General features: G+C 31.3%; 1 protein-coding gene across 2 annotated transcripts in view; it reads right to left on the bottom strand.

Annotated features, from left to right (window-relative positions):
* Positions 1 to 23,342, bottom strand: part of LOC118187805 (ATPase family AAA domain-containing protein 2-like) — a 119,881-nt gene that overhangs the window by 9,576 nt on the left and 86,963 nt on the right. For both annotated transcript variants that reach the window (XM_035358079.2, XM_035358080.2), the window contains 5 exons: positions 22,921 to 23,043; positions 20,638 to 20,901; positions 16,587 to 17,134; positions 7,116 to 7,185; positions 4,892 to 5,082 (listed from right to left, as the gene is read on the bottom strand). In XM_035358079.2, the coding sequence (XP_035213970.1) occupies positions 4,892 to 5,082; positions 7,116 to 7,185; positions 16,587 to 17,134; positions 20,638 to 20,901; positions 22,921 to 23,043 (1,196 nt within the window). The remainder of the gene's footprint in view (positions 1 to 4,891; positions 5,083 to 7,115; positions 7,186 to 16,586; positions 17,135 to 20,637; positions 20,902 to 22,920; positions 23,044 to 23,342) is intronic.

Below are 23,342 nucleotides of genomic sequence, written 5' to 3'. Positions count from 1 at the left end.
ATTGTAAAAATAATTTAAAATAAATTTTAAAGAGAATTTTTTTGTGGCATCTGTGCATACATACATACGTATCTCGCATAACTCAAAAATGGATAGCTTCAGAATGTTGAAATTTTGTATATAGTACTCCTATAACATATAGATGTGAACCTCATATTTTGGTTGCAATCGGCTGCACCAAAAGTACATAAATACATGTATATATATATCCACTCTGTTACTCAGCTCAGTGATCTCAGTTTCTTTAATCTTATATGTTTGTAAGTTGTGCATTTTTTGCTTTAAAAATGATTGAATTATGTTGTTCTTATCTTCCGGTTAAGGTTTTTATGCCTTTAGTAAATCTGTATGCAATACTTTTAGAATTATCAACAATTTAAAAGTTGTTTAAGAGCAGCTAAGCCTAATAATTTTTTTCCATGACGGCCATTGCTTGTTTACATTTGAAACAGCAGAATAGTAGATTTGTTGCCATCTAGAGAAAGTAAGCTTCACAATAACAAAGATAATGCTTTCTTTTATTATTGCGAATTAAATCATGCTTAATCCATTCTGGAATTTATTCGAAAAAAGAAGATTTACTTTATAATTTTCAATACAGACATCTTGAGTTTTAATGTATTTTTGCCTTGTCGTGAAGTGAGAACTGAATTAATTGAATGGGAAATACTGAGTCGTCTGTGAAAACTGTTTCTTTTTTTTTTTTTTTGTTGTTGTTGTCCTTTGCTTAATTTCTTTTATAGGTTGTTTTAGATTTATTATAGTATTTGAATAGAACATGTGGCAACGATTAAATAATTCTTAAGATGATATAAATTTTGTGCATTCTGAGTTAAAAATTTAATGAAATGTAACGCTGTTAAGTGAACCTAGGGCCCAGAGTGTCACTATGGTAAACAAATACAGTGAATTTTAAAGAGTGTATTTATTTTATTGTAGTTTATGCACTATCGACGAAGTAGATTTAATTCAATCCAATAAGTTTAAATGAAATGCAAGAAAAAACGTGTATAATTTAAAATTCTGCATAAGGAAGTCGTGTGGTGTACACATCAGATTTTTTTATCATTATAAATACAATATTTCACTGAATAATGTATTACCAGTTAATTAAAGGGTCTTCAACATATTTTCTTAAGTTTTCCCTCACGAGTCTATAAAAATCCATTCCAACTGGAGTTTATCTGAGCCAACAGAGTTAGTTTCATGTATTGACTGCAGTTCAGATTTTTTTATTTGCTGCACTATGGGAAAAAACTGATTTTGCAGATGGGTCAGCTATGTCAGTTGTCTCCGTTAGCTCAGATAAACTCCAGTGGGAATGGGCCTTAATATTTTCAAAACATGTACTTCAGAAGATTCTGAGTACACAATATAGCTGAAATAAAAATTCAAAAATTATTACATAAATCAGTCTTTTTAAGGACCCCACAAACTCTCTGAGCATGATTATTTGATTAATCTTTCATGATTGTATGGAAAGTAAGATAATAAACTTCATATCAATAATATTCATAAAACTCTGAAATACACTTACAGAATACGGAACTATCCTGTAAAATTCAGAACATCTGGTCACTTTATCATTATTATTTTAAAAGGTAAGGGAAGTTAAGAGAAATTCTGATTTACAATTCAAAGAATATGTTTATATAACTTACAATACATACATATTTACAACATTTTTACAATAAAAAAAATTTTTACTACTTTGTGAGCTTATATTATAATAAAATATGTACATTAAATACCAGAATGAATAGCATTATTAACAATGAGGTTATTACGGATGTTATTCAAACTGTCTTGAATCACTATAACTGTTTAAGAATGGACTTTCTTTTCAATTTCCAAATCATGTATTTGGCATCACAAAACTTAAAATATCCCGTTAAAATGTAGTGTGCCCATTACTCCAGACGTGACAAAATTATTTTCCTACATGATAATGCTCATCTGCATATTGTGCCACCAGTCAAAACTTATTCTTAAACATTCAAATGAGAAGCGTTCTCCCTCCTGCTGTATTAACCACAAGTTGCTCATTCTGATTATTACTTGTTTCAATTGATGATGCACAGCCTGTCTCAGCAATGCTTCGTACCATATGAAGATATTAAAAATTGGGTTCATTTGTGGACAGCCTGGAAAGATGAAGCACTCTTCCAATGCGGTATCCATATGTTGCCACAAAGATGGGAAAAAGTTGTGGCTAACGATGGACAATACTTTGAATAAAACATAACATACTGTTCTTTCACAATAAATGCCTAATTTCTGATAAAAAATGGCAGACTTATTTGTACTCCCAATATATGAACTGGGTTACAAATTTTTGCACTAAAGAATAATAGTTTTGTTTCAGATTACATTTACAAGTAAATAGTTTATTTTCACAGATGAAAATGAATAAAAAAATAACCTGATTAACAAATGTGAATCTACAATCTATTGGTTTCTCTTGAAGACTATATATGGTGGGATCAACTTGTGTATTTCAAAAATGTTACATACAAACATATGTATACCTCAAAAATGCTAATCCTGTACCAGAATCAAAACAACAACAAGTCAAGAAATAAAACAGTAACTATTTATATAACAATATATGAATTTTTATTTATGTGTAGAAGGGGGGACGAAAAGAGAATGAAACTAGATTGTCTTTATTTATTGTCAGGTTTTGTTCTACTTGGAAAAATTTCCCTGAAAACTTAGAAAGTGTTCATAATATTTTAGTTTAAATTACGGAGGTCACTATAAAGTGTTTCAGATATGTGCACATGGGCAGGGAAAAAAAAAATATTAATAATAATGGTTAGACTTAAAAATATGAACTATTTTAGCCTAACAGACAATTTTTTGATGGCCAATTGCAAATAGTTAAGTGCCGAATAAAGTTTAGGTAGAAGGAAAAATGAATTCAATATGAGAACATTATCATACTATGATTTTCTATAATTTTAAAGTGGGATTAAAATTTTAAAAAATGTGTTAAATATCTACAATTAACATTTGAAAATGGTGGTCTATCTCGGGCTATAATGAGAACATTATCATGCTATGATTTTCTATAATTTTAAAGTGGGGTTAAAATTTTAAAAAAATGTGTTAAACATCTACAATTAACATTTGAAAATGGAAGTCCATCTCGGGTTATAGTATTCAGATGGTTAACAGAATTTCACAGAGGTTGCAAATCTCTTCAGGATGAAGAACACACAGGAAGGCTGTTGTCAGCAATAATCCCGGACAATGTGTCTGCCAAAAAGAAAATGTTAATCCATGATAATCACTGCACGAACTGAATGATACAGAAGGACCTTAACACTGGATCTACCACCATACATAAAATTATTTGTGAAGAATTCTATATGCAAAAACTAGTTTGCTGTTGTGTTCCCCATAATTTAATTCAGCACCAAAATGAACAGTCACATTCCAACATGTCAAGAAAGTAAAGTATGGGTCTTTGAAGATAATCCCATATCCATAATGGTGAAAAGACAACATGCCATGGAAAACTTAACATCTGTCGTTTTCTTCAGAAGTACAGAAACAGTCAAAGCCATCAAGCTGGAATGACAGAAGACAGTCACAGTTAACTAGTACACCACTAAGTGTCTTCCAGAAACTCTTCAAGAAGTGAATGTTAAAAGACCATGCTCCACTATGACAATGCATCCTCTTATTCAGCAAGATTTACATAGGACTTTCTCGAACAAAAACACATCGAAGTGATAGAACATCCACCTTATTTACCCAACCTAGCTATGTGTGATTTTTGGCTATTCTGTTATTTAAAAAAGAACTTACATGGATGTCATTTTTATTCCAAAGACATGACTGATGAGACTATAAATGCATATTTTTCATAGATTCCAAGAACTGAATGGTTTAAGGAATTTCATCTTTGGAAACTTTTCCTACAGAAATACATTGATGTGGGAGGAGACTACCCTGAACACTCATAAAATTTTGTAAGTGTAATTGTAAAAACGTATGTGTATCTCAAAAATATGTGTATCTCAAAAATTTCAAAGGACCCTCAAAAAAAATTATTTAAAGATTAATTAAACATGTTACACTTATTTGAAAAAAATAACATTGAAACAATTTAATATTTAACTGTCAATATACTTGAATTCCAAAGTATAAACAACAACATTTTGCAGGTATCAAACTTCAGATAGATTAGATAAAATAGACAGATATCAGAAGTTTGTTTTTTCCCCTTTATGATACTATTATAGTTGTTTATGTTATGTTTTAATAAATGTTCAGTAAGCGAAATAAAAAATTTAATTTAAATATTTTTTATTTTGTTGATAATTTTTTTCCATTTTGTAAAACAAGGGGGGGGGGAACCACATTCAGTTGTTTCCAGATTGTGCATACGGTTTAAGTGGAATTTGATTTTGAGACCACTGCCTTAGGAGAATAACCAACTAAAATTAATATTTATTTATTTTATTTTTTGACATTGAGGGTTAATTTTTTTTGTTTATTAAAAATTTAAATAATGAGAATTAATGTCACACATTAAATGCTTTTATTAGTTTCTGCAATTTTCAAGCCATTTCTGCTTTTATTGTTTCTGCAAATATTATTTAGCTTTCTAATATAAATTTTCAAATCTCAATTTTGATATGATTTAATTTTCAATGGTTTTTCAAGTATTACCTATAAGATATAACCCAAAATTCTTAGTTCTGTCTTTCAATTCAGATATAAATTTATAATATATATACAACATTTATAATATACATATAAAACATATAACATTTACAATGAAGATAATATTTAGAATTAAACATTACATAATTCTTATAAAAAACACAAGAGAAATTAAAAACAAAAATTAATTAAATGAAGATTTCATTTTACTTACTTTCAATAAGCCTTGCTTATTTAGTTCTTTCCTATGTTTATACACACACTGCTGTAAAACTGAATAAAGTTGCAGAAGTTTCTCAACAGTATGATGTTCAGTAACTCTAATTAATTTAGACATAAAATTGTCCAACATAACACTGTCAATTATTATTCTCTTTTCAGGGACTTCATTATGGTCTACAAAACCTAAAAATATCACACACTTTTACACAACTACAAAATAAAAAGAACAAATGTTGCTTAACTGATTAATAATAAAACTATTACAATGTTGACTGATATTTATAATTACAATAAACTATCAAAGTAACTTTACAATCAATTTTCCTTAAATGATTTATGATAGTACATCGTATGAAAATTAGTTTAGATGATTTATTATGGCAATGAACTCAATATACAATTTTTTTTGTCACTTTTAAATAAAAAATTTACAAAAAGTAACTTTTTATGTAGTCCTCTGAAACATATAGTTATACTTAATGAAAGTTTATACCTCACACACACACACCAATAATAATAATAATAATAATAATAATAATAATAATAATAATAATAATAATAAAACAAAAGAACTGGACTCCCATACAATAAAAATTGCCCCAGATACTTAGGTATGAAATCTATACTATTAAATTTTTTATATCTTTCTTAGCTTGCCTTGAGAGGGTGGTTAACAAATAAGTGAGGGTAATTAGAAACTCATTTTCCTCTACTTAACGTAATTCAGTGATAAATTAACACTAGTATACAGGATCCTTTAATCTATAATTTTGTTGCATAAAGTAAGGAAGAAAGAATTTTTACACAAACAATTTAGTTTTTCAAAATGCTAAAAAAAATTAATATTATTAATATTGTTACATAGTTTTATTACTTGAGAATCAAAACTTAATAAATCATTCAAAAATTCTTTTTCAATTTATGCAAATAAAATTACAGGTGGGCTGTGTCACTGTTTTTTTACGAACTGAAATTTTATAAAATTCCACAAAAGAGAATAATCACCTACAAACGCTTTTCATGACAGTCTACACAGCAATACTTGTCTTTTAATCTATTAACATTGAAAACATTTTTCCAAATTGATATTTTATTTTTAATTATGTACAGCACTTAGATCTTCAATTTGTGTATAATTTTTTAACATGTTATCAATCTTTAAAATTCAATATTGCAATAAATTTTTGTCATATGAGAGTCACACTTTGAAAAGTAAGAGAAAAGAAAATAAGCGTTTATTTTTCCTCTTACTTTTCGAAAGAAACTAAGAGATTAACACTGATACATGAGGTATTTCTGTCTGAACTCAAAGCTGTTGGAACCATTCAAATGAAATCTGTGGAGAAAGAAGTGATTGTGCCCCCTTAAATAATTATTTAAGATACTAACTACCATCATTCATCAGCTTTACTGTTTGGCTGTTGGTGAGTTTTGAGATAAAGAGAGTCACTGAATATAAGCAAATTACTCTACTCTCTTTACCATGTAAATGACAATGTCTTAAACACGTTTTGTTACAGTGTTTATTTTCAACAAGCTTTATTTTTTAAACGGAATAACAATTTTGACAAAATGTAACTATAAACTGGAGGCCACACAAAAAGATTCTGTAATTTTTTTATAATATTTATTTCTAAATTACAATGTTTATTTTTGACTTATTTACATTGTACATGTTTTTTCCCCTGGAATAAAATTTAAGAACTGAGTTTAACTTTGAGATTGTGGTAAGCAGAACTTTGCAAATGAATTAATAAAATCATTTGAAACTTTTTTAAGTTAAATGTGTTTAAATGTAGTATATACTACCTTCAAATAAATTCTCATATGTGTAACAAGATCTTAACATGGTCAACGACTCCTAATTACTTATATACTTATATATAATGCTATTATATTTCACACACAAATTATTTAGAAAAATTTTGCATTAGAAGAAAATTAGAGTATGCAATATTATTTACTTTTTCACTATTGATTTATTTTTCTTGGGTACAAAAATAATTCTTTGATCTTTCCTGAAATGAGGACTAATTGCTATTAAATAAACTCATATTTTCTAAACAATACAACTACTCACTACAAATTTCTCAAAAAATATTTAATACATGAACATTTCACAATTTATTACCAGAAAGATAAGTACAGCAAAAGTATTTACTTTTCTGATTAACTGAATTAAGAGAAGAATTAAAGCACATTTGCTAAATACTTACTTTGGTTGGCAGTGATAACTAATAATTGCTTTTCCATCTGTACATCAGACTCTTGATTTATGGCAGTGTTCTATAAAATAAATTCACAATGATTAGCTTTTACAATTCTATTTCTATTAGTCACCAAATGATAAATTTACACCCAAACACACATGCATAAAAAATGTGAAAAAAATAAAATCTGAAGGAAGGTTCAAATTTTAATGTTGCCTAAAAGAACTCTCCCGAGTTTTATATGCTTTTACTAAACTACAGTTGATTAGCCTGTTCTTGTACTTACTCCTCTTGGCTTTTTTTTTCCTATTCCTTTACTAAAACGGGAAATAAAAATTTTTCATTGGTTGATTCACAGATTGCAAAAATTCCGACTATGAGATTCTAAAAATTACTTCATTTTCCTTTTTCGGTAGACTGTGGTTACATCTGTTTATTTTAAAAGTTACATGGACATCACGAGTGATTTGATGAAAAAGGTCAGGATGTTAAAGTTACATGGACATCACAAGTGATTTGATGAAAAAGGTCAGGTTTAAGACTAATAGTTATTTCAGGCTTAAAAAGGGGGGATGAGAGAGAGCTAATCGAATGAAATTAATGTATCTTTTCCTCCCATCCAAGCTGGGATAACAGTTAGCAATTCCAAATGTTACATACCACTAATTGATTTACATTCATTTATGATTCATACCACTTATATCAATTTAACAAATAATATATCTAATCTGCAATGAATTTCCATTTAATATTTTAGAATTATTGCATTTTAATGCTTTCAAGTCAAATGGTAAAAATAAAAGATTTGAAGGACAAAGGATTTATACAATTATTACAACTGCTACCTTAGTAAAAATATTTTGGTCCTGAAGAAGCTGCCATAAATTAAAGCAGTTGTCTAATTCAAACAGACACATGCCAATAGTAAATTTTAAATGACAAAAAAAGCAACCTAAAATTGACAGTTGGATCTGTAGTACGGACCTATGTAGTCACGTGGAGCAGAGCATGCCAAAATCTTACACGTTTTGAATAAAACTTGACTGATATTATGATCTATTAACAATGGCTTTTTCTTTAATTTTAATAACATTAAAATTTTAAAATAAAAAATAATACACACCTTTCAGTTTATTAGACTCACTAATCTCTACACATTACCTATATTTCATAAGAAACAATTAAATTTTGTTTTATTGCTAATGGGACTATTAACCATGAAAAGCCATTGACATTGCCTTTGCTGCCTTAGCTTGGAAAATATTATTCAACTAGAAAACTGGATCATTTTCTATACTGCACACTATTTAACAGCTTTATCCAAAATTAAATCTTCTAACAAATGTTTGGTACCCCCATGGCAAAAAACGATTACATCCCCGTCTGTAATTATAAATTATTTATTAAATAATTTACTTTTATGAAATACAGCAAAGGCTCAAAGAATATTTTTTATTTTATTTGTAAATACATAGATGATATTACTGTAAAAAAGGTAAAATTTACACATTTTGATTTTTTGACCTTAGAATTAATGAAGGCCTTCCCCGAAAAAGCAGTTATTTGACAAAAGAAGGTTATTTAATTTTAAAACAATTAATAACAGGAATTAGACCATCTCAAAAAACAATGTTGCCAACAAAATTATTAGCCAAATCAACAGAAGTAAAAGTAATTGCATCCTAGTTAATAATATTAATTACAATATTAAATTATTAATAACCGCACTTAAAAGAAAATGAAACTCCTAACAAATATATTATCAAACTATTCCATAAAATTGCCATTAAATAGACCCTTTTTTTAATGTTACAAATGAAGGGAATTTAAACATGTAGTCAAGAAGGTCAATACCAGAAGTGTAGCATTTGTATAAACAGTAAATTCCCCTTTCCACAAAGTCATTTAAGGTGAAAACTTGGTTAACACGAACAAAATTTTGCCCCCAATGCACATGATCTTACAAAAAGTTTTATCAGTTAAATGCAAATTTTGGTTAGCACAGATTATGACCAGTTTTTAAATCTATTGCATCATTAGATTTTATCATTTAACACAAACTTTAAAATTTTTTCATATTCTCCCTCCCCCTCTTCTTTGTGTTCAGAAATGTTTTATCCTGTTCAATTGAAAATATGACAGAATACACTGTACTCTTTAAATAATAGCCAGCATGTCATGCTGCAGGGTTGCGACTCAAACAGGAGAATGAATTCAAGGTTTTCCAGGTGTGTTTTAAGAAAATTCCAGTCTATCCATGTAGTGCTTGTTGGCTGTGCTGAGAGGTAAATTAATTATAGTACCATTTGAAAACAGACAAATTTTCCTGTATATATATATATATATATATATATATATATATATATATATATACCCAAACCATTACTATTATAATATAAGTTGTTTTCTCCATTGAAAATTGAAATTAGAATCTGCCCAATCTGGATTAAATAATGACTTTTTTTCAGACATTTTGCAGCTAAACGAATGAAAGAAATCTATTTAATGATATTTTAAAATAAATTCCAGTATTTTATATTTATTTAGCAGCATACATAAGCAAAAAATATTTATTTGCATATATTTGAAAATAAAGGCCATGTAGCCTAGATGACTAATTACTTTTTTTTTTTTTTTTTATTTTACTGGAAAATGACAAATAAGGCATTTATTAAAAAGAAAAAAAAATTAAAAAGATTTTGTGGTAAAATCCTAGTACACGATACAGCACTGACACGATTTTGAAAATTCTCACCAACACCAAAATGACCCATTTATTGCTCATCATAATGCTGCCAAATCCTGTGTGCGCTGTACACTAGTATTTAACCAATTTTGTTTTACACGAGAATGGAAAGTATTTTCTATCATTCAACATGAAGGCACATGAGCGTCTTTTGATTCTCGATGTTACTGGAAGATTGTTTTGCCTTTCTACAAGACAATCCGATTGGAGCTGCGAAAATTGACTCTATGCCAGCTGCCCGAATGACGCTAACGCGATACAAAATTCACTTCCAGCGTTCGCATAAAAATAATTTATTTTTAGGATTGGCATATGAAATTCTGTTACTTTTCCAGATTTTGACTAAAATATTTAAACTCCTTGACTTTTTGGCCAATTCTCTAAATCCCTGATTTTTCCAGGTAGTAAGGCAATACTGACATGAGTAAAAATGCTTGACAATTCCAGTTAAAATTAAAATGAATTATATTCAGAATAAATTTTTACATATATTTATAAGACTGTAGTTTAGTTATACAGTCAAAAGTCTTTAATCCGGACTCGTCGGGACTTCGGCGATTCCGGATTATCGATTTTTCCGGATTATAAATCATCAGTTTAAATCTGGTAAGATGGCATGCAGAAATTATAAAATTAAAAATATTGAACCGTAATTTATAAAATAATGAGCAATTATGATCTAAAGGGTATCAAAATTTACAAAAAAAGAAGCTTAATATTTATTTGTTTACTTTATTAAACATTTCTTTCAACGGGCGCATGCGTAAAGCATACCTTACGCATAGCCAAAATTAGAAAATTGCAACCAGAAAACAATTTGATTTGTATTCGTGATATTTATAATGACGAGGAATTTGATTTAAATCATATCAAAGACGAAGTACAACAAGATTAAATACTACATTTAGTAAGGAATTATAAGCAAAATAAAATAAAAACATCTGCCCTGAAGATAACGATAGTGCTGACAGATCAACTTCCAGTTCATTGTGCATCGCGACACCCCCCCCTCCACGCAGAGCAGCGTGAAATTGATAAACAGATTTCAGAACGGTTAGATAAACAAAGGATATACCTTTATCCATTTTTTGTAGCAATTCGTTTTTTGTTTGATGGACATCGAAACATACTTTCATTTTCTAGATCCTTTGGGAGCTTCAGCATCGGAAATTCTATTTGACATAATCGAAAGTTCAAGCTTACTTTTATAAAATTGCTCTTACAGTATGCAAAAAATAATAAGCCGGATCCAATTTGAAGATTAAGGAACAACCCAATCATCAACATTAACTAAAATAGATAATTAGATAATTTTAGCTTATACTGTCCGTTACACATTAAACGCGCATGCGAAAACGTATTCTGCGCTTGCGCAGACGCATATGCGCAGTCGTAAATGTCTAGCGCGCACGCATAAAACGCCTATGAGCATGCATCAACGGGGCGCATGTGCAGAAAGATTTTAGCTTTGAGGTCCGGATTATGGGTGTCCGAATTAACGACTTTTGACTATATATTAATTTTCAGCATGCACCAACATGTCTATTCTTAAGAATACATGCAAGCATCTGCAATCTGGAAACAAAACTAAAAATCTCAGAGGAAGTAGATTGCGGTGTATAGAAGAAAAGTGCAATTGTAAAAAACCACGGTATTGCCAAATCTGCCTTATCCTCAATACTTCAAGATCATGAAAAAAATTTTAATGCTGTTGCATCTAGTTCCAGGAACAAATCTAAGCGACTTTGTAGTGCCCACTAAGAAGTTGTTGAAACTTTACTCTTAGAATAGTTCAATCACATATGGGTGCTTTCACCGTACCTTTAAGCCGACCTATTATTTGGTCAAAAGCAAATAAAATTGCAAAATACTTAGGCATTCAAGATCTTGGTTGTTCTGCTAGTTGGTGGTCCTGCTTTAAAAAGAGACACTCGATTTCAAGATTAGTGATTTGTGGTGAAGGAATGTTGATGAAGAAGGAACAAACAACCGGTTGCATGAATTTGACTAAATGAAAGCACAGTATCCCTCTGACATCTACAATATGGATGAATGTAGACTTTTTACAAATTTTTTCCAAAGTCATGAACTCAGAATATAAGGTGACAAGTGCCATGTTGGAGCACATAGTAAACAATGTTTAACTGTTGCCCTTGTGTTTAATGCAGATGTCAGTGATAAATGTCATCCTTGGGTAACTGGTAAGTCTAAGAAACTACATTGTCTTAAGAATATAAATAGTGCTTTATCTTGCTCTTACCATAAGAAAACTTGTATCAACAGCTCATTATTTCATAATTGGCTTCTTTGTTTTAATAGTCGAATGATGGCTCAGAATAGGCATCTTCTTATGACACTGGGCAAGTTTGCTGCCCTTAACATGATCTGAAAGAAACCAATGTAAAGGTTTACCCCCCAAATATAACAAGGGTCTTCAGCTTTAGGATCAAGCTATTACTGCAGTTACGAGTCTCATGTGATAGCTGCAATTTGCACTGCTGTAAAGGAGACAGAAATGCCAACTTGATATGTTGTATTGCTTGCTTGATGCAATAAAAGCTATTGCCACACCTTGGAAATTTGTGTCATTACAGCACATGCAAAATTGTCTTAGGAGAGCCTGGATATATAAAGATGCTAATTTTGTTGACAAGTTAAATAGTGACAATGACACCATTTCACCTAATGAATGGAATAATCTAAAAGATGTTGCAAAAACCCTGTATTAGTTTTGAAGAGTTTTTTTGGTGCAGATGTTGCCATGTGCACTCCAATGGAATCTCAGATACAAGCAGTTGTGTTTGAAGTGTAAGAAATGCCATCAGAAGAAAGTGCAGAGGACAATATCATTGTGCTAACTCGCCAGGAAATGTTACATGCCTTGAAAACTGTAGAACATTTTCCTGCAACATCCGAATTGAGCACTAGTTTTACAGAAGCCAGAAGTACAGTTGGCCATTAAATTACAAGGTATTTTCCTTCCCGTCTAAAACAGCGCATTATACATAAAATTTTCAAGTTACAATACAGCAATTAATGTTGTTCTGTAGTGTTTTCAATAACAGCATACAATATATACTGTAGTACTAATGCCACTACACTCGTATGCAAAATTAAGAGGAATTACACATTATGTTGAACTTCTGAAAAACTAATGGACAGATTTTAATGCAATTTGGTATGAATAAATTAACAGAGATAGAAGTATACCATTTAAATGCTATTTTATGTGTACATGACTATTAATAAAACTCACAGTGCACAGACATCCAAAATCCACATTGTGACATCAAACTGAAAATGAGTCTAATATGGGATATGGTACCGTCTCACATTCAGAGAGGTCACACTGCACGATGGCATACCAGACAGGAAGCAGTTGAGCAGTCCCTGAGGCAGTCAATTCCCCGCCTGTGGCAAGGCAGTTTTCAACTCCAGGGTGGTTCTTGGAGGCGGAAGGTGAAATTAAATTATCCTCCCAAAAGGGTTTCAGACATGCTCTATACAGTTATGATTCGGGAGATCTGGGTGATACGATGCCATACCAGACAGGAAGCAGCTGAGCAGTCTCTAAGGCAGTCAATTCCACTCCTGTGGCAAGGCAGTTTTCAACTCCAGGGTGGTTCTTGGAGGAGGAAGGTGAAATTAAATTACCCTCCTAAAAGGGTTTCAGACATGCTCTATACAGTTATGATTCAGGAGATCTGGGTGATATCCTTACTTTCCAGATAATCGTTGACTAGCTGAACCTTTGTGAACGAGTGTTGTCATCCATTAAAAGGAACCCAGGACTAACTGCACCCTTGAAAAGCTGAAAGGATTAAAAAAAAATAAAAGGCGAAAAATCTCCTGAAAAGCCGAAAGATTTCCTGTCTGCACCAGAGAGGTGAAACATGACCATCTACTCAATAACGCATTGTGCGACCTCTGGCCAGCAAAACAACTGCAACTCGCCTTAGCATGGATGCCACAATTTCTTTATAGATGACTGGAGACAGGTTGTACCATATATCTAAGCACTGGTCATGCGAATGTCGAGATATTCCAACATGTTTAAGTTCTCAGCTGCCACTCCATGACATCTCAAATATGCTCTATCAGTTTAAAATCTGACGAGTTAGGTGGCCAGGACATTAATTAGAATTCATCCGTATGCTCCTCGAACCAATCTAACACAATTCGAGCTTGTGATATGGGACACTGTCCTGCTGGAAAATTCCATTTCTAGTTGGGAAGACAGATGCCATGTAAGGGTGAAAGTGATCTGCTGTTGTATTCAGATACACCACAGCTTTCATGGTCTGTTCTACCACAATTAAGGGTCCCAGAGCCACCCATGAGAAAGTCCCTCAAAGCATAATACTGCCACCATCAGCCAGTATATGACCTGCTGTACAGGAAGGGGAGCAAATGTTCATCTGGAAGATGGCATACTTTGACATGACCATTGACTTGATGAATAAGAAATCATGATTCATCTGACCAGGCAATTGTCTTCCACTTATCCATGGTCCAGTCTTGATATTCCCAGGCTCACTGTAGGCCTAGTTGACAATGACACTTGGTCAATAGAGGCACACAATTGGGATGTCTGTTGTGCAGTCCCATATCCAACAGTGCCTGCTGAACCGTGTGTTCCAAAACACTTGCACTTGGACTGTCAGCTGAGCCACTTTTTAGCACCGATTTTACTGTACCAAGCGAGAAAATTTTTGACATCCCTTTTCTTTGATGACATGTGCACTTTTAACACTTTGACATCTACTGCTGCTTTCACAGTCATTTATCCACTTTGCATAAATACTAACAAGGCAGATCGTGAGCAACCTAGAAGACATGCAGTATCAGAGATGCTTGCTCCGAGTCTTCGGGCCATCACAATCTGCCCTCTATCAAATTTGCTTAATTCAGCAGCCTTTCCCATCACTTGTAAAAGTAAGAGTAAAAATGATTCCTTACCTCCTCCAAGCAACAGTTAAATATTATTACTACTTAATCATGAGACCTCCATCACCCAGATGAATTCGTTGAAAAATGTGGGGATGGTCATAATATTTTGGCTCATAGCAGGCATGAAACTCATGCAGGGATGTGCAGCCATATGATGCTTGCCTAAACCATTATACCTCCACCATCATAATGATTCTTTTCCCTGATAAGAGAGGAGTGGTATAATGTTCTGGACTCTCTCCAGATACAGGTATGCCGAGAATCAGTGTCCAGGCTGAATCTTGACTCGTATATAAATAGCACGGTGCTTCACTGAAGTCTGGTTCAAGTTGCATGTTGTCCGCACCATGCAAAATGCACTTTCGTGCACTGCAGCAAGTGAGACACAAACATCAAATCTTCTGGCATACAGCCCTATCTCATAAAAGACTTCAGGCAACTGTAGACTGTGAAACTCAGGTTCCAGTGGCAACATACAGCTCATATGAGAGCTGAGAAGCTGTTGGAGTTCTGTGTCACCATGCTGAAAGTACCAAATAATGATCCGCATTCATTACTGTGGATCTTGATCGATCTTACACAGATCTTCTTGATATGGAACCAGTGTCCTGAAACTGGTTCCACAAACTGCACACATAACTAAGTGTTACACTGAACCCTGTAGTCACCTCTGCTTGTAACTAGCCTGCCTCCAATCTACTGACAATTCACGATAACATTCCATCATTTATACATTTGTCGCTACTCATTTTACCTTATAAGACACACCCAATTTTTGTGAGAAACACACTAAATGTTATGAAGGAGTACGAGCAAACAAATTGCCCAGAACTCCTCCTGCAATTATTCCCTCCACAATCCCAGCTCTGCAGACATGCAGGGGTATGCTTACTTATTCAACTCTGAATATTTGCATGCTAAGTACCTTTGGTTTAATACTTTTTGTAAAAATAGACAGAATTTGCTAATTCTTTTAATTCGGCACAGGAGAGTATATACTGTATTTGAGTCACCAGTTAAAATGATTTTTTTGACAGAAACTCTTTTGATTTTTCGATCCTTTGAGTTTCATGTTAATGAGGGTTTTACTATATGTATATAACAACCCTGCTTCATCTTCCACTATAAATATAGGCCAATTTCCAAGTCTTAATCCTGGCCTATTATGAGAGTTCTTTTGGCTCTTTATTAAATTTATTTTCTCTTCCCTTACATTTGCATTACATTACCATCAACTTGTTACACATAAATTTTAATTAAAAAAAAGTTTAATTATTTAGTCTTCCATTTTAATTGTTTTTTTACTGAATTAGTCCTAAATCTTTAATTTATTTGCAACTCACTTTGTTTTGATCACTACACCCTTATAACACATTTATTGACATTAATTCCATCCACCAAGTCACTTAAGCAAACAATCTTAGATAATGTAGGCTTTTAACATTCAGTTTATGAATAATAAGATGACTATTTTTATAAATTTAGATAAGAAATTTCTTCTTTTATTCATTTGGCCTTTCTACTATGAGCTGAATGCTTTATATATGCTCAGCTATCCAAAGATTTTCATGAAACGACATTCGACATTCATTTACCCAGCTTTCCAGATATTTTGTATTATCACATCAAACACATTTAACATACACAGCTGATAAGCTTGCAATGGAGAATTTTACACCCCAATGAGGAGGCATAAAAAAGGAAATAATAAAAACCTAGTTACATACCTGTGTGAAAGACGAACACATAAAAAAGGAAATAATAAAAACCTAGTTACATACCTGTGTGAAAGACGAACAATGTACAACATTGCTCAGCGGGCTATGGTGAAATACACTTTTTGAGCAATTATTGTCCTTGGAAATATCACAGGAAACATGACACTTAGATGGTGAGGTAGGATGTGAGACAGTTTCACTCAAAGTATTCTCACTAACACAAACATATGAATCTGATAAACCTTCATGAGTCATTAAATCATCTTTATCAATCAAAAGACCTAATTCATTAGTCATTGGTACTGGTTTTGGCGATACAACTGTTGCTGAAGAATCAGTGCCAGACATTTCTTTTCTTTCTTCAACATTTTTAGCAATAATAAACTCCATATTATTACTCATGGAAGGTTCATCACTGGGCTTTCTTTCTTCTTGAGTAGGTTGGAGAGGATCGGATGTTTTAATGAATTTGGAATTGGAGTGAATTTTCAATTTTTTTGACCGAGACTCCCCTCCACAGCTCTTTATTTTTCGACGTATCAATTTACGACGACAACCTCCAAACCATGGTGACTTCTTTCTTCTCCAGATCATATACCTTGAAGCTCGCTCTGAAAGAGAAAATTAAATAAACAAACAACTATAAAAACAAACTTTTTTTTTTTTTTTAACAACAAGAATACAGAAGGATAACAATGAAAGGGAAAGAGAAAAGTATTTTATAAAGGCAAAAATATCCGGCTGTAACAAGTTTTCTGCCAAAAAAGGTTCTTAAAAAGTTGGGGGGGGGGGAAACACATGAAAGCAGTACCTTTAGTGCAGGTAGTAATCACCACCTAAATCTAAGATTTTCTGCCACGTTTTGGCAGATTTTCAAAGCCTTCAGCCCAGAAACTTCAACCTCATTTCAGATGTATTGTGCAGAATGGAAGATAGTACCAGCAAGATGTAGCTGCAGGTGTGAAAAAGGTAGAAGTCTGAAGGAGCAGTTTCATAATTATATGATGGGTGTGGCAAAAGATCCTATTCGAGTCTGTACAGAGTCCAGCTGGTGAATGCGAACACATGTGGTCGTGCATTATCTTGATGGAAAATTACCTCTTTTCACTGAAACTCAGTTCAATGTTTTTTCTTGACAGCAGCATCAACACGGACTAGCATCTCACTGTATACCTTACTGTTGAGGGTTTTACCATTTTCCAGATACTCTTTGTGGATAATACCATGGCAGTCCCATCAGATACAAAACATAATCGTTTTGTTAGTCAAATTGCACTTTGCTATACTGCCAACGGGCTCACCGAGCACACAGCAATTCTCTTTCAGCCTGTGTTGTTGAAGTAAATCCATTTTTCATTACAAGTAACAATCTGGTCCAGAATTTTGTCTTTCCGCTGATATTCGAGTAGATTAGTGCAGGCCCGAACACATCTGTCCTTATTTGGCCAAGTCAGCTCATGCAATACACAGTGACTGAACTTGTACATCAAGTTTATGTGATGCGTAGCACAACTAATGGACATGGCCCTAACGTCTCGAGGGGTTGCATACTGATCTTCTTCCGCAAGTTCCCGCCAACAGACATCATCAACATCAGTAGGCCGGCCAGAGCGCTCTGCTTCTTGAATGTCATAGTCTTTGTTTTTGAACTTTCGGTACCAAATCTTCATAGTCACATGATACAATGTTAGTACCTACAGCTGTACACATTTTTTTGGTGACATTCTGCAGCTGACTTTTTGCAGCAGAACTGAAAGTAAATGATGGTTCTAATCTGGTAGCATGATAGCCCAATTTCAGACACTTTGTTCTTAATGATAATGGTATTTCACACAAATTTCACAACACAGTGTTCTAAAGCAAGTCTCTTTCAAATGCCAAAAATTGTTTGACAAAATACAATTAAACACGTCAATGCCAACTATTTGCACAGACAATATTTGTGGTGGAGGGAAACTCTCATTAGAACCTGATATATTCTATTTTACTGCTTTGTAACTAAAAGAACCAGTCTATGAAAATCAAACATCAGTGTTTTTGCATTTGTAATGTGCATATATTACATGGATACAAAATATGACAAAAATATGGTATCAAAAATGTACGTATAAATGTGAAAAAATATGTAGGATTCATGAAAAATGAATTTTTACCAAAATTATTCCTAACATGCATAGTAAAAAAATATGGGAAATGTATGTAAATTTCTATGTAATATATACGTTTGTGAAAAATAAAAAAAACTCTGCAGATTAACGTACATTTTTACTAAAAATATATGAAAAAATTAGAATATTTATATATCTGCGGTAAATACACGCAAATTTTCACTAAAAACATATGGATATCCTTGAAATATTATACGTAAAAACTACGAATAAAGCATGATCATTTGGATGAATATAACTATTTTTTACCAATAACTTATGGATATCTGTACATATAATGTTTGTGCAGACGATATTTACAGTGGTGGGAAACTTTCCTTAAAACCTGATAAATTTATTAAAAGGTTCTTTTACATATATTAATAAAATCACATAAATTTATAAAAATCACAAATGAAGTATTTATGATACTGAAGTTAGATTCTATCATATAAAAACAATTCATTTACCACATGACAAATATTAGACAATATTAATATATTCAATCCTAGATCATACAAATATAAATGACAATTCTATTCATCTAAATAGGCAGAATTTTAAAAGTGTAATTTGTGTATAGTAATGCGTGTAATATTTAAAAACAACTATTCACAAATTTTGTTATTAAAAACAACTATACACAATAGTTCTTATAAAATACACACTTAAAAAACAATAACAATTATACACAAACAACTACACAGACACTGATACTTTAAGGAAGTTAATTAAAATAAATCTAAAACTACATTTGATTTTTGTTGTACTTTCCAGAACACTTTAAAGCATTTTATAGTAGCTTGGCAAAATGCTTCAATTCCTGGCCCCCCCTCGTCAAGGCTATCTTTCTACAGCCTCCATATCTTCTTTGCAACAAAAACTATATTTTATATGTTAGAATATATTTTTTTTTCAAGTCTTTTCTGACAATGAAATGGGTCCTTTTTACTTTACATTATTTTACTTTTTACTACTTACATAGTAGTAGCAATAACGTAAAGTACAGAAGACATACAATTCTGTAGTCGTACAGTGCGTAAATCTTGCAAATTGACTTGGTTTGAATTAATATAATAACATTTGTTTATAATTTTCAATAATGACATTTTTATAGGGGCATTTTACCTATTTAATTTATACAATACGTTTTGCAACAAGATTAAATTAAATGCTAAAAATTTCAGCTTTGTGATCTAGTAGGAGATACATACTTGTGCTAAATGATAGAATATGACTCCCCCCAAAAATATTCACTTTGTAATGACTAATTTATTTATTTACATTGAGATGTAAAAGATTATTTATATAACATGCTCAAATACTACATTCCAAGATACTTCTGAAGAAACACATATTTAATAGCAGAAACTGCCCACAATATGAATAATTAACCTCCTGAGTGGCATTACTGTCTTTAAATGGTCATGAGATTTTTTGTTATTTGATGTATATTACATATATTTAATTTGGTTTGTTCTCATAGTTTCTTTAATAACCTAAATATTATCTTAATGAATGAAAGTTTATGATAAAAGAGACAAAAATAATGATTTATACAAATTTTTATAACTGTTATTAAAATACAGTCCTTAACCAGATTCAAAAAGCCATGCCACTCAGAGGATTGATAATGTATTAATGTCCCCATAGGTATATGTCAGGAAATTTTTAATATTAGCATAATTATACATATCGTCACTTAAAATTTGAGAATTATAAAGAAGAGAAATTTTAGAGTACAATTGCAATAAAAAGGCAAATGCCTTGTATGCATGTCTTTCTTTTCTTTTTTAAAAATACAATAAAAGTTATTGTCATCTTCTGAAAAGAAAAATAAATGCATGCTTTATTCATTATTATGCAAATGAGATTATGCATCATCAACTGAGAGAATTACTATGATCTACTTTTCAAACAAAATCAGACAAACAAAATTCCAGCTTTGCAAGACACAAAATACTCACTTGGCGATGGAAAAATTTTTGCACCCTGACTATCAGCTGACAGCGATGAAGCTCCCATACCTCTGATGCGTTTACTGAACCTAGTAGGAGAAGGAAGGGACCCACTATTTTCTTTTCTATCACATGGTTTTTCTTTAGGTTCAGCAGGAGCATCATTTCTCTTTTTAAGATTGTGAGCTGTTACTGTTGAAGTAGTAGAAGCAGCAGGTGCATTCTTAGATAAAGCATTATACCTCTTAGGGGCAAATTTAGTTGGGCTTTCACCTTGAAAAAAAAAAAAAAAAAAAAAAAACAACACATGAAAAAATACATATTATTACAAATCACACTGACAAAAAAAGAAAGAAAAAAAAAAGCATATAAAGAGATATTCTGTATATGGAATTTTAATATATTCTTAACAAAAGTTGATAAAGCAATAGAAAAAGCATTAAAATTTATTCTATGTTAAGCCACCACAAGTACAAAACAAATAAGTGGTTACAATCAGTTGCATGCTGTGGATTTTACAGAAGAGAACCAGATATGAAACAAAATTATAATCCTAAGATACTACCACCCATGGCTAGTGTTGTATTGAAGAGTTGAAATTCAGTAATAGCATTTATTTATTGATATTTTCAGAAATACTGATCTTTCAGAAGAGGTTATCATAACAGGATTTAAAATATGGAGACTGATGAATACAATAATGCATCTGACAAAATTTTAAGAGAGGAAACCAAAATGATTGTGCTACAAATAAATACAAAATTTTTTAGTCTCATGACAGTTATGAAACTTAAATAATTAAAATTATTTTAGGGCGAAAAGAAACCAAACAGGTTACTTCTTAGTTTGCATACAGTTAATCATTGTGAAATAGTATTTAATACTTCACTTAGGAATGACTAGATAATGTTTCATGTTTGTACAAATAAGAACAATTTAAAATAAATCTACCTTTTGCAATTAATTTTTATTTCTTTCGAAAATATATTATCCTAAAAAATATTGTAGGCAAGCAATGGAGATCAAATGGGTTCTAATACTGATACCTGATGAAAGAGTGCATTATCATAAAAGGTTTCAAAGTTTGTTTGCACATGTTCTGTAATGATTCCTTGCACAGGGACTAGTGCTTCATATTGCTTATCTCTCACTAATTTAAATATGGAATTACTGCTTTAATACAATTTACACTGAACTCTTTTCCATGTCACAAGAATGCTTTTATGAAGACAAACTGAAACATGGCATGAAAAGTTAAATTAAGCTGGCCTTTAAGAACCATGAGAAAATTAAAGTTTCCTATCACCGGTAGTTAACAGCATGTTGGCAGCTAATCCTTCCTGGCATATAGCCAATGCAATTTGAGCTCCTCCCATTCTCACGGAAACTGACAACATTTGAATGGCTTACAGTTTCAAAAGATGAGAAATGATGTTCCTTTTAATACTTTAAAGATACTGATTGATGGATAAAAATTGTTTTATAAAAATATTGATTGTTGGATAAAAATATACTTGAAAATGTTAATGTCTAAAATCTTAGGGGACTAGCCCAATCCTTCCAGTCTATGGATGGCACTTGCATTTAGATTGCCAAGTGACACAAGGAAAAGTATTCTAGGGCAAAAATAATTCGATGGAACCAAAATAAAATAATTGGTATCCTGAAATGACTTCAATGGGTAATTCCTAAAACTCACAACACTATCTTCTGGGATAATTATTCATATATGTAGGATTCAAATATACACAAATTACATTTTTAAAATTCTGCCTCTTTAGATGAATAGAATTGTCATTTATATTTGTATGACCTAGGATTGAATATATTAATATTGTACAATATTAATACATACAAATGTAATTGACAATTCTATTCATCTATACACAAATTACATTTTTAAAATTCTGCCTATTTAGATGAACAGAATTGTCATTTACATTTGTATGTATTAATATTGTAAAATATTAATATATTCAATCCTAGATCATACAAATATAAATGACAATTCTATTCATCTAAATAGGCAGAATTTTAAAAATGTAATTTGTGTATAATAATGCATATATGTAGGATTCAAATTAAAATGTAACATAGAAAAAATATAATTATAATATAAATATTAACATATAATATAGAAAATAAACACTTAAAAAACTAAAGCATATTTCTATATATTTTAATCAAGTTTCTCTTCCTTCCACATAAACTACTTCTTTTAAAGAAACAATTTTTTTCACTATCTCCCCCCCCAACAAAAGGCACTAGATTTTTCACTATCATAAAAATTACCTCTTTCTTTACGAGCAGCTTGTATATCTTGACAAATTTTTTCAAACTCATCATCCAATTCAGTTAGAACCAGTGCATGAGCCATATCCTTTAAAGCACAAGCTCGATGCCTTATTAATTTATCTAGAAACAAAAATTAAATCTGGTAAGCAATTAAGAAAAAGACATTACCATACATATAAAAAAATATCAAATTTGTATGATAATAACTATAAGATTTTGAAAAACTCATTTTTCTGAACTGATAAAAGCCTACTTATTATAATTACAAATGTACAATCACATTTATATTAACTTAAATAGTACATCATTAAAACTTGATAAATGATCAAGAAATATCAAACTTTCAAACAGCCTCGGAAATAAGAAATAATATTTTTTAGACTTACTGAACATATAAAAGTTCTATTAAAATAAAGAAT

Source organism: Stegodyphus dumicola, chromosome 10 (genome assembly GCF_044657685.1).
Source record: "Stegodyphus dumicola isolate Sdum_Otavi_A_Nest chromosome 10, ASM4465768v1".
NCBI classification, from domain to species: Eukaryota; Metazoa; Arthropoda; class Arachnida; order Araneae; family Eresidae; genus Stegodyphus; species Stegodyphus dumicola.
This window is presented reverse-complemented; position numbering and strand designations above follow the sequence as displayed.